At 47.3% G+C, this 12,995-nt stretch overlaps 3 protein-coding genes across 3 annotated transcripts, besides 1 other annotated feature; 1 reads left to right on the forward strand and 2 right to left on the reverse strand.

The window, feature by feature from the left end:
- Window positions 1-1,220: 1,220 nt before the first annotated feature.
- Window positions 1,221-3,197, forward strand: NFIA_060450 (starch binding domain protein; the record flags this gene model as incomplete). The annotated part of the gene is made up of 9 exons (XM_001258585.1): window positions 1,221-1,382; window positions 1,428-1,466; window positions 1,515-1,630; window positions 1,686-1,794; window positions 1,874-2,007; window positions 2,123-2,200; window positions 2,248-2,488; window positions 2,536-2,671; window positions 2,719-3,197. The coding sequence occupies 9 exons, from the start codon at window positions 1,221-1,223 to the stop codon at window positions 3,195-3,197; spliced, it is 1,494 nt and encodes a 497-aa protein (XP_001258586.1).
- A 664-nt stretch (window positions 3,198-3,861) lies between these two features.
- NFIA_060460 (glycoside hydrolase family 16 protein) lies at window positions 3,862-4,809 on the reverse strand (the record flags this gene model as incomplete). The annotated part of the gene is made up of 2 exons (XM_001258586.1): window positions 3,862-3,942; window positions 4,033-4,809. 2 exons carry the CDS (start codon window positions 4,807-4,809, stop codon window positions 3,862-3,864), a joined length of 858 nt encoding a protein of 285 aa, XP_001258587.1.
- A 4,413-nt stretch (window positions 4,810-9,222) lies between these two features.
- Window positions 9,223-11,053, reverse strand: NFIA_060470 (alpha/beta fold hydrolase; the record flags this gene model as incomplete). Its single annotated transcript, XM_001258587.1, has 3 exons — window positions 9,223-9,552; window positions 9,607-9,636; window positions 10,682-11,053. 3 exons carry the CDS (start codon window positions 11,051-11,053, stop codon window positions 9,223-9,225), a joined length of 732 nt encoding a protein of 243 aa, XP_001258588.1.
- A 487-nt stretch (window positions 11,054-11,540) lies between these two features.
- Window positions 11,541-11,568: a microsatellite.
- The last annotated feature ends 1,427 nt before the right edge of the window (window positions 11,569-12,995 follow it).

Below are 12,995 nucleotides of genomic sequence, written 5' to 3' on the forward strand. Positions count from 1 at the left end.
GTGTACAAGATGACGCTGCTCAACTGTCGATAGTTTAACATACTAACTATTATGTCCTCCCTATATGGTGTCTTGATCTGTCGTAGTGGCTGTGGATAGTCATCGTTGGGGCAGTAGATCTCAATATGAGGAATGGACTAGTACAACTAACTTGAGAACTGTTATTTAGAGCCTTTTCAATGAGCAACCTTATTGATGAACACCTTCTTTATCAGTGCTTCAAGTAAGAGCGTACATCAGTACTGGTTGTTTTCAGATAATGCAGTAGTCCAGAAGTGAATGGCTATTCCCGAAAAACTCTCACCCATTATAGCCAAAAGAGCGTTGCCTTCCTCTGTCTTGTTTAACAGTCTCCTTTTATAGTATTCCAATTTCAGATCAAGACTCTTCAACAGCTTCTGACTATCATTTTGCCAGAGGACTGCCATTTGCCTCCAACCCGCTTTAATCTCCGTCCCGTTCTTTTCCTGCCACCCTGACGATGCCGCTGTCCTCGTATAATTTTGATATTTCATACCCGGCCACTTGGAATCGCCAAGATTTGAGACAATGATGCAGGATGAAACCCCCGTTTCCTCATTGTTCTCCACGAGAAATGAAGCCCCGCAATTGGCCAATGCATGACACCTTTCTGTTCTTCTGAAGTGCTCGGTCCGAGATCGATCCTTCTAAAACCATTGCAGCTAGTGCAGTTCTAATGATTATTTGATGTCGTATGTGTTCCGAAGTGGCGTCTTCTCTCCGGAGCCGGGGATTTGGCAATGGGTCCTTCAAATGCGTTGTCTAATGCCAAGGGCACCCTTTCACGCGTGGATTGCTGCAAGTTCGGCATAGGCATATTATTGCAGAAGATGATCAGCACATGTATGACCGGGAGAATATCCTAAACAGACACCATCCGAAGAAAACTATTGCACCCTCATGCCAGGGAATCCTATACGCACACGGAAGGACACACATCTATGTCTGACTTCGTCACGGAGCACTTACCATGAAAAAGTTATTTGTGATAGGTTGAAAAGTCCGTCAAACGAGAATCAAGTGCCGTCCGTTGTCTTTCCGAGACTGAAGTCGAATCTCCGCAGGATGGGCCTTGTCCCTCAATCCAGATATAAAATCCGAACTAGGCAGATAAAAGGGCTCAGATGTCGCAAACATTCTCTTTAATCAGCGAGCAAGCATTAAGATTGATCAGTTTTGGCTCTTGCGGCTTTATCAACATGAATCTCCTTACTATTGCATTGACAATTCCCCTGCTGTGGGAAGGTGTACTGGCATTGAATGCAGCCGAATGGCGCAATCAATCGATTTACTTTCTCATGACGGACCGATTTGCCCGGACAGATGGCTCCACCACTACTCCTTGCGATGTTGGACAACGTGTATGTTGACGTCCATAGTTTTTGGTCCGGTATTAACGATGACAGGGCTATTGCGGCGGAACTTGGAAAGGCATCATTGATCACGTAGGTCAACAGCCTGCAATTTATCCATGAAAGCTCTGACCAAAATAGCTTGACTATATCCAAGGCATGGGATTTACCGCCATCTGGATCACGCCAATTGTCGAGCAGATCCCGCAGACAACACCTGAGGGAACAGGGTTCCACGGGTACTGGCCTCGGAATATGTAGGTCCTCGGGGCTGCAGGTGACCAAGGTCAATATTGATCCCATACTCCGTAGATATAATGTCAATTCTCATTTCGGAACCGCCGATGATATTCGGGCATTGTCCAAGGCTCTTCATGACCGGGGAATGTACTTGATGATGGACGTTGTGGCCAACCACATGGTAAGTCTTGTCGTTCCGTCGTTTGTCATGCCAATATCTGAGAAGAACAGTCGACGGACTTCGCATCGACACCGCCAAGCATGTCGAGAAGGACTTTTGGAGTGGCTACACGCAGGCTGCTGGAGTCTATTCTGTTGGTGAAATTCTCCATGGAGACCCTGCATATACCTGTCGTTGCCAAGGTTACATGGACGGTGTCATGAACTATCCCATGTAAGTTTGCCCGCCGTCTCGCACACCCTCATCTGACGCCATAGATACTACCAACTCGTCAACGCTTTCAAGTCCTCGAGCGGTAGCATCAGCAGTTTCGCAAATATATGATCAGCTCTGTCGCTTCTACCTGCAAGGATCCAACTCTCCTTGGAAATTTCATCGAGAACCATGACAATCCCCGATTTCCAAGGTAAGCTACGCCCCAGGGCACTATGATGCTTATGCTAATGACTACAGTTATACCAGCGACATATCCCAAGCCAAGAGCGGGATTGCCTATATATTCCTCACTGACGGTATTCCTATCATTTACTCGGGCCAAGAGCAACATTATTCCGGTGGCGCGGATCCATACAACCGTGAAGCTCTGTGGCTTTCTGGATATTCCACCAACTCGGAGCTTTACAAGTTCATCGCCACGACAAACAAGATCCGCAGGCTTGCCATCTCAAAGGATCTGAACTATCTCCCGGCAAAGGTAAGTCGGGCAGCCTATCATTGTAACCCCCATACTAAATCTCAAAGAACAATCCCTTCTACACAGATAGCCACACTATCGCGATGAAAAAGGGCTCCGGAGGCTCCAACGTCATCACGGTCCTGACCAATTCCGGCTCCAACGCCGGCTCGTACACTCTCAACTTGGACAGCCATGGGATTCGTCCGGCTCGAGATTGACTGAATTGTACACGTGCTCTTCCGTTCAAGTCGACTCAAACGGCAACCTACCCGTCCCAATGTCGTCTGGCCTCCCTCGTGTGCTCGTTCCATCCCCTTGGGTATCTGGAAGCGGACTATGCGGCGGTTCATCCACCTCTAGCCTGGCCACCCCGACAGTGTCTTCTACCTCTACTGGCACCTGCGCTCCCTCCACGGCGCTTCCTGTTGTTTTTAATGAGCGGGTGGCCACCTCGTATGGGGAAAATATCTTCATTTCCGGTTCAATCGACCAGCTTGGGAACTGGGACACTTCTAGAGCCGTTGCACTGTCTGCTAGCGGATACACGTCTTCGAACCCAGTGTGGAGTGTGAAGCTGGACTTGTATGCTGGTACCTATTTCCAGTACAAATTCATCAGGAAGGGGCAGGATGGAAGTGTTATATGGGAAAGCGGCCCTAATCGATCCTATACTTTGCCCAGCGGGTGTGCTGAGACCGCAATAACCATCGCTGATTCGTGGAGATAATTCCCTAGGGATCAGGACCTTTGAAGCTTGATGTTGCGTGGCCACCTTCACAGTACCAGCGTTAACAAAGAAAGGGTTCGCATCCGTCTTTGCTCCTAGTTAGTGTGAAAATACAATGATTAGAGAAGTATTGACCACATCCATTTGGCCAGTTGTAGGCGAGCCACTATTTTTCGCATAGCCGTCTCATCTTTTTCGACGGGGCACGAAGGGGACGGTAGCCTAAAGGACCAAAACTAGTCTCTGCTTCCATAAACCGACCACTTGCACAGTCATATGGATATTGCGACAATTTTCAGGGAGAGCCAAGCCTATGACTGCTGAGGAGGGGACTCATCTTACAGTCTTTTCGATAGGAACCATTCCGAGTCAAAACTAATAAATCCCAGTCAAGTTTGTACTTAACGTAGTTTGGTAGCGAGCGGAACAGCGCGATTATTAGAACGGCCAATCATACTGTATGCCTTTGCATGCTAGCCATATATCCCGATTGCGTCCTACGGCTCAGCACTTACTCGTTATCTTTTACGTCCCAAAGTCCAATATGATGATAGAAAGAGTGAATATATGATGAAACGACTGGGTGGCTATATAAAAGCGAGTATGTACGGGCTGGTTCGAAAGCAATATTGGCAACCAGTATACTGGTACCACAGACAGAGCTTTAAGACACGTAGACGGCGACATAACCGATCTCCATCATGCTGCCATAGCCGCCGAGGGTGTTCGAGTTAGGATAGCCGGGCTTCAATATTAAAAAACATGTCACGTCAGCACACTCGCATCTTATGAACATTTGGGAAAGGTGCAAAATCAAAAGAGTCTCTGGACTTACCCAATAGCCGCCGACAGCAACATTGAGGATAAAGTACAGCGGGTTGTGACACAGCGTGGCCCACACACCCGAGTTGCCGATCTGGGACCCGGTGAGCTGGTGGAACTGCTGGCCGTCCATATACCAAGTGATTGTCTCAGATTGCCAGTTAGATGGGGTACGATCCCAAGCCACACGCCATGTGTGCCATGACTGATCTGGAATGTTGATGCTTCCCCCCAGGCCGTTAGGCTCATTGCAGATGCCGCCTGGGTTAACATCACAGTGGGCGGTGCCGTAGCCCACCAGCTGGCCATTAACGTTTTCAAGGATGTCAAGCTCTCCACACCCAGGCCACCCAGTCCCTGATCGGATGGAGTTCCCCAGGATCCAGAATGCTGGCCAGATCCCCTGTTTGTTTGAGGTAGGGTTGCTGCCAAACCGGATATTGGCCTCAGCAAGTGTTACCTTCCCCGCGCTCGGTGTGAAGGTGTACTTGCTCTCAATACGGCCTGAAGTCCACCCACCTGATACAGAGCTGTCCTTCAAAGGCACCAACTGCAGCGTGCCACCACCACTCAGCTGGACGTTCGCGGTTGAACTAGTATATGTCTCTAGCTCACCATTCACCCCTAGGTTCCCGGCGATGATGTTCCAGTTATTAGAGTTAGGGAGCGTTGCTGATGAGCCAGCAAAGCTGTCACTCCACTGCAGCGTGTACCCTGAGTATGAGGGAGGAGCCCAGGCTAAGGCCAGAGAAGCCAGAACGGGGAGGAGGGAAGCATAGCGGCAGCACATTTGTAAGGAATGGTCGAGGTACAAGACAGAAGCAGATGGTATATAATACGTGGGCTAAGGATAGTATATAGAGAATCTCAGAGGAATTATGGAGGAGTCAGGATAAGTACTCTTTATGAGGAATATACAAGAGATGGGACCCTTCAAAGGAGACCGGCAACACTGGCAGCTGTTTATATAGAACTCAAAAGGCCTTGGACTCTCTGGATGGTGACTGGAACACGACATTGCTACCTATCGGGTAGGCCGAGGAAAAGTAACATCTCTGCGTTCCATCTCCTCGTCCCTATCATGCGCAAGCTTGTATCGTGACAGTGAATTAGTAAAATTCAGGAGCAGCTAAGACCCATTCATGCTGTTACATCGTTTTATCAGACTAGGGCAAGCAAGGACTGAATCTCTGTGCGCGAGCATATGGAGGAGTAGTAAGTTGATAAATATGCTTAGCGCAAACGCTAAAAAGTTCGGGTGGCTCTTACTTTTCTAAGTCACTACGGAGGTACTACTTAGAAGCTTTACTTCCATTGGTTGGTAGCTTAAGGTTAGTTGATCATTGGCAGCAACCTCGCAATTCATGCTCGGTATTGAGCTACTTGAATTAGTGGATCGTAGATTATCACTCTAAAGGAGTACTAGTTGACTCATCTGTTTCATGGTGAATTGGAGATCCGTCTTGTCAACCGTGGCTTCGTTCCAGTATTGCTGTTCGCGAAACCTCCTTGGACACCAATTTCCTAATCTGGTAATGCAGCGGAGAAATTTTCTATCTGTGCCTTGAGAGAGCAGAAAACCATACTATTTCACCTGTCTCTGCCGGTCCAATTCGAGGAGTCCTAGATTCCCACATTCAAGGGAAGAACGTTTAGGTTTAGCTGTGGCGTTGAAGCATTGTAACCGGAGCGATTGTAGTCCATAGAGAATTATTGGTACCGCAGAACTACTTGTTTAGTACACCACTACGACAACTGCCTCGCTGACAGGTATCTTGTCCGTTGACACCCACAAACAGGTGACATGCGCACGCTTCGGATACTATATTCGAGGCCTAGGACTCGCATAAGCTCATAATTGCTCGATAGAGTCAGACACATTTATTGGTGGTTCTTTCTCCGGCAGCCGCTGCATAAAGTATTCAGGCCATGCCCGATGAACACGTAAAGGTGAAGTCTTGAGATGCATTCTCATTAACGGGGCAAAAAATAATTAAAGCCCACTCAAGTGATGCATGTCTCCAAATTGATCGCATACGAGAGTCACAGGAAGCTGTTCTAGGGCATGTTGGCGGCCAAATTCTCAGGTCCAGGATCGTGAATGATGAGTACGGAGACATAGCCATTTATGGGCCGGGTCCCCGGTGTGGTACAAACCTACGCCCCATTTAGTCATCTGGTTGTCACAAATGCATGGTTTCATAGTCCCGTTTCTCAGAGGGGTTGGCAATTGCCCGATATAGGAATACTCCGAAAACTCAAGGCGGATGATTCGCAGCACGATCAACCATGTCCCATCAATTGGCGTATAGAGTTGGATTCATCAGTTTGAGACGAACACGATTTTACAAGTCGTCCGTTGAGGAAAGTAGGATTCGATACTGTGTTCAATGAGCGTGGCGTCCGGTAGCGTTGATACCCTGCAATTTTATAGAGCGGGAATTGGACATTGCGGCGTGGTAGCGGAAGCTGGAGTGTGCTTGCCCTAACCAATTTGCAACACATACGTAGTACGGTAGTAGTCTGTCAGATCTTTCGCTCAGTCCGTAAGATTAAGCCTATAAAGCGGGGAAATCAAGTGTAACGACGGACGCGATACCACCACTGATGGAGCTAAAATCAGTCAAGGGGCGGGAACGTCTTCCAATAAAAGTCAGTCTATGCTTTCCAATCCATCCACTATATCTGCTCAACGTTCCAGACCACTATCAATATAAAACTTCACGTGGAATAGTTTTGTAAGGTCTGGCTACCCCTGGTGCGTAACCTAATTCCGTGCAATTGCCGTTCCATGGCGCCATGAAGAGTTACCGCAATCTTAATTAGACTTAATAAGACAAAGATTGCATACAACAAAAGCCACACACATACATGGGAGATAGGCATGAAATGATTCCTCTCTACAAGGTGGCCATGCTGTCGTATCCCGGTGTGACATCCCATGATAGTCGGAAATTAGGAAATTAAGAATAGGAACTTGGAGGGGCAAATTCCGCTGATTGTTACATACCTGGGGTTTAGCTATGCTTTCGACAGGAGGAAGATATGCTATCGAGGGTTGCTGATGAGATGCAATTCGGACTACAGTTCAAATTTTGCCAGTCCCCTGTCTCTCCCGCTTACGGATGCAGCACCTACGGTCGAACTGGATAAGAAGGACTTTAACTGTAAAAATGTCACTTTCAAAGGGCGTCTTCTAGGCAAGAACTCCCTAAGTGCCAAGCTTCAAAATGCTCTTTCGTTTTGGCTGACTCTGTTTACCGTACGGCCAGTTATAGCTACGCCGCTGGTCATGGCGAATTTCAAGCATACTAGCTGTCCTTCTACTTCTAAACTAATAGCAAACATCCACTCCCTCTCTAACCGCCCTAAAAGTCCTGGCATTGTTCAGTGTTTACGAATTGTGAAACACCGAGACCAGGCCGTCGAACTTAAACCGAAAAATACCTGGGCCGTTGAAAATCCACGAGGTTCTCGAACATGGGAATCCAGATGATTGGACCCCATGCTGTAAGATGTTTACAACTAACATGCCCCTGAAGCTCCGGAATAGAGTGAAACGTAAAGTTAATGATTTTGCCTAACTCACACCCTGGGCAGTCATACTTTCCTTTTGTGACTCTCGGCCTTCCCCGTTTACCATCAGACACACTTTATCAAAATTTAGCCCGATTCTGTCAAGTCTCTTCAAAATGGGCTGCGAGCCATTGACTTTTGTTCTTCTGCCCATTCCTTTAACTTCTGCGCATCTTGCTGCATTTACCGAGGGGATATATTGTCCAGAGGTAATTGCAAGGATATAAACTTTCAAAAATCTGACTAACTATCTGCAAGGGCTCCTATCAGGGAGCCCTCACAAACGCCACCGATCCGAATCTTCACATATTTGATCCTCTCTATCAACTGTCAGGCGACGACTGGTAAATATGATAGGTACGGATGATTTATCATACAGATTACTTATGTCTTGTTCTCACAGGTTTCTATCCAAAGGGAAAACTGCTGGCTCGCTGAACCAACTGGCATTTGGAATATCACGGCGAACTCTGTTGTCTCCGCTGGCTGGACAACCAGACAGAATTTACTGGCTTCTACGGCAGCTGCGTACCAGAAGATGCTTACCCGACCACTTACTCGGTGACGAATCCCGCTGTGATTGCGGCCGGGCTCGTAACTTCATCTCATGGACTAGCCAAGCCGAATCTACACTGTGCCAACAAGTCCACTGCTGCTGGTACAGCTCTTGCAGCCGCCTATAAGAGTTCTATTTGGGAAGTTGCCATGGAAGACTTTGTGGTTGTTTCTATCGCTCCAAATACACCATTTGAGCTTTTGGCAAATTATTCTATTCTGGACGTTGCTACGGACAGGGAAACATGGATCAGACACCACATAAGTGCAAGATTATCAACCCCAATGGTGGTCAGAAACCGAAGGTTCCTTCTCTTCCCCCAGGTCCTGGGGTTCAAGAACCTAAGCAGCTCATTGCTTTTTTCCAAGCTGAGGGCAACAACATTGCGGCCTTGCCGGGAAACGGACCCCCAACTTACTCTACAGACATGGTTTCACATGGTATGCACAGCCAAACAAGCAAAGATTCATATACGTTACTGACAAGCTTGCTGTCCCAAAGGGGCCCAAACCGATATATTCTAAAATGCTGGAAATGCCACTGTCGTGAAATCATCTGATATTTCTGTCAATACAAGCACGGCAGACAGCAGTTATAGAGTTCCGGCTTAGGCGGCACATACTTGGGAAATTCGCCCTAGAGACAGGCTATTGATCGCCCTTCCGTCGCAACGAACCCAGCGGGCATACTACAAACATAGGAAACCCTGTGTATGCCTCTCTGTGGACAAGAGGATTAAAACCAACCGCTTATCAGTCACCTTTTACTTCCTAAAACATTTTCAGTGGGGCTCCAAAGCCCATGGCACCTTGCGACATGGGACGAACCTTTCGGCGCTTAAATATCCATCATTTGGTAGAATGCGGCAGCGATATTATTGATCACAACCTTTGTTAAAATTCAGCATCCATATCCAGATCGGTAGCTACGGGACTGTAACCCCTTCCGATATCGTTTAAACGTTTTAATAGAGAGCAGCATCATGGTATTTGAAAACTGGTAGACATGGGCCCTGAAGAAATACTGCAGTCCCAAAGGAGCTCTGTAGCTTGGCACCCGAAAGCTTTAGACTTAGATGCAAGCCACACTGACGCTCAGCACAGTCGTCTCATTATTGATGCATATCGGCTCCGTACTCAAGGCAACAGTGTTGAAAAGTCCAGCATTGCACCCAGCCTCCGTGAACACGTTCAGGACCGGAGACGTGGAAGAATCGTCACACTCTCCAGAGCTCACCGACGCCCCGTAACTCTTGATGGGAAAGTCCTCGATATTGACACAATAAGTCGGGACAAGCGTAGACGAACCGTAGCGAATAACACAGTCTTCGGCTGCATAATTGGTAAAATTAACAAAGAGGGTCGCGGAAACCGACATAACACACAGAGCGAGGAGAGCAGCCTAGAATTGTCAGGTCCTCCTTGGTGTAAGTAGGTTTTGCTGCGGAAGACTTACGTTCGCAGCCTTGGGATTCATCATGGAAAACTGTTATTAAGATAGAAATGTTAACTATCAATTGGAAAGGGTCAATGCAAAACGGTCATGACATGCGCAGAGGGGATTGATCACCTTTATATGCTCTCAGAAACCCGAAATCTACTCTGCCGCGGTTGCTGATTTTAATCCACCAACGACGATGCTTCTTTCAGGAGATATGCTTGCTAATCTTTGGGAACGCTGCATAAGTTTTCCTGGCTGCTGCAGGTTATGACCGAGTGAGTGAGTGTCATCTGATGCAGACTGATTATTATGCTGTTATTGGCTGCATCAGATGCGGAATAGTCCGCACCTGCATTTCTACGTGCGAATGGATATACACAGCTCGGAAACAATGAGCGCCGGAATTACATATTAAGGGAGCTGACATCAGCTTATCCAGTAACTATTCTAGGTATGGTTAATGCGATGAACATAGACACCTTGGTGATTTATTTTAAATAATGTCCCTGGGTTCGCATTAAGACATGAAGAAAGCCACCCATCCGGGCACCTGAACAAGTGCATCTTCGAGATATGGTCCGAGGTGAATTGACGCCAGTCACATCGATTATTGCCCTGCAGCTCACTGACAATGTATCTTCTTGACAGAACTCATAAGCGATAGCTCTTACTGGGTGGCAAACAACCTGCAGACAGGATAAGCGATGTTGTCTCGCATGACTAATTCGGGTTTCACCGCATCTTACGCCGTTGTTGTCATTCAAGTTACCGGTCAGAATTCGGCTGATCCGCTAGTGGTACATAATACACTCACTGACCTGGAAAATCATGTATTAAGGCTGTATCATCTCAGCTAGTATGCTGCTCGGCATGCCTTATTAAGGCAACATTTGCCGATGTCTACTGCATTGGCCTTACTATCACTCTCACATTGATTGGACTGTGCTGGCAAGCTGATGAACCATTGCGGTTATAGCCAGTTACTGGAAGTCAAAGCTTTGGACGTCTTAGCCCGGAATGTGTAGTTTCACGCGAGGACCACAATGGGTTGCTGTTGGTACCTTGGAGGGATTCCAAGTGGACGCATTACCTTAGAAATCACCATACTGTCGTACCCCAAAGCAGTCTGTTCGGCACTGCGTGGGGTATGGGGATAGAGAAACTTGGTTCCACCAAAGCCGCGGAGGTAAGGCACAATGACTCGATAGCCTTGGTTGACAAGCAGTGGTATGACTGAAACGAAAGCATCGATTGAATAAGGGAATCCGTGAACTAGAAGCACAGTCTCGCCGCTAGAGGGCCCGGCTTCGTAATACTGCACGATGAGTGAGCTAGGGACAGCAGTTATTGCTCTTTTCAGCGGCGCAAGTCTCCCATTATCAGATAAAGTCGAATTTGCTGCCGTTGCTTTTGAGAAAAGGGTCGCTAAGGCGAGCAACGAGAGGACGCCGAGAAGTAGCATAACAGATAAGGACTGAAGATTGTTTTGTTAATGTCAAAGACAGACCTGTCGCAATAAGTGGAATTATTTGATTTTCAGCTGATATGTAGCCATTTATACCCTGATGGAAAATCAGTGGGTGAGACGGGTACTGATGTATTGCTCCCGCTTCTTGAAGAATGACTCTCAGGTAGTATTGTGGGATAAGCACTAGATAGGGAATCTAGGGGGCTGTGCGCCGCATGACCAAAAGGAGAAGCAACGCAAAGTCATATTCATGTTGACGTAGGAGTTGAATTGCCTGCTGCCTGCCCAAAACTCGTTATTCGCCTCCTGTTATAGAAGACCTCACTAATGGAAAGAAATATAACAATATCAGATCGTAGACTTTGCCAGCAGCCTGATACCTGCTCAAGAAGACCCCCAGCAACAAGAAAAGCAAAATAGGCTATGGAGATGCATTGCGCGATTCACGGCAGTAGATGACATTTGTAGCCAGTATTTTAATCTTTCTATTCAACACTTTCTATTCAACACCTCCCTACCCTGCATACCCTGTCCTCCACTACGGGCCCAAAGCTTGACCTTCGAGAATGAACCAATTCGAATATATTAATGGATATCGAGTTGTTATCTGCAAGCCGTGTGCGTATGCGATCCCACTGGCTCGCGTTACTAGCTATCTCAAGCACCAATGAACCTTCTGGATTCGAGAATCGAGCCGCGTTGTCTACCTTAGAGAGTCAGCTAGGAGGCTTTCCCTAGTCAATCCGCTGGAGGGAAGTCTTACCTTCCCTGGTCCTGGCATTTTCTTCAACGTGCGAATGTGTGAAGGGCCTCCATTGCCTGGACTTCAGTTGCACAACAGCTTCAGATGTATGGATTGCTCATATATCACTACATCTCTTGCCTGGATTAAGCAACATACCAATCCATCAACCGATTAAGAAAGGCGGAGGGCGGCCCCGCAAAAAAAATTCAACACAATTGCTAGCGCACACCAGACGCAACCCCTCTGGGATGATATTTATTGCCAGCGCTTCTTTGTCTGGGATCCCTAAGCCAGTAATTTTCAGGTGACACCGTGACAGACTCCCGTAAACGCTGAGAGTGTGCAAGAGGAGGACGATTGGGAACGCACTAACATGCTTACTCTGTACAGTAATAAATGATGTCAGCCCATCTGGGCTGTGCCGCGATCAAAAACAGTTACCTAACAGCAGTACTATATTGCAACTGCCAGGAATCCAATACTGCCCAGACCAAAGAATACCAGCACTACAATTCGGTTTTATATGAATGATAACCTTCACGCCCATGTATTCCAGGAATACCATTCCTGCTCTGACGTCCAGGAGCCTGCGCGTGAAGATGAGGACGTTGTTCTGGGCCCATTGCAACCCAGAGAGAGGTCGAAGAAAGGATGGAGGAGAATATAACATAAGATTCCGAGACATCCTCTTGCTTTCATTATCGACAGGAACACTGACTACGCAAATAAATGCTTTAATAGGAACTTAACAAGGAGTTCAATACACCTGCTGATGTACCTCAAAAATAGTGTGCACTACTGGAACTAAAGTTGGCCATGGAGGGATGGACATTGTGAGGAACACTCCAACACTTTCTACGCTTATTGCGAGAGACAACGCAAGGCTGTATGATGTATCATAGCAGCTTAGCTCCTCACTGTGCTGTTAGACTGTTCCACATTGGGAGGGAAGCCCACGGGAAGACATGGGCTTTTCGCACATGTCCAAAACAAAGCCCAATAGCACGTACAGAGCAACAGCTAGACCCAAAGTCTCAGCCAGATGCCGTGATACAAAAGTCGTATTGTTGTCGCTCCATGATGGACAGCATACAGCAAGGAAAAGCTAGCAACATCAAGCACTGAAACACAGCACAATGAAACTACTCAATAAGAACCCAGTTAAGGTAGTCACAACAACTGCATATACTG

The sequence above is a fragment of the Aspergillus fischeri genome, genomic scaffold, assembly GCF_000149645.3.
Source record: "Aspergillus fischeri NRRL 181 1099437636266 genomic scaffold, whole genome shotgun sequence".
Lineage (NCBI taxonomy): Eukaryota > Fungi > Ascomycota > Eurotiomycetes > Eurotiales > Aspergillaceae > Aspergillus > Aspergillus fischeri.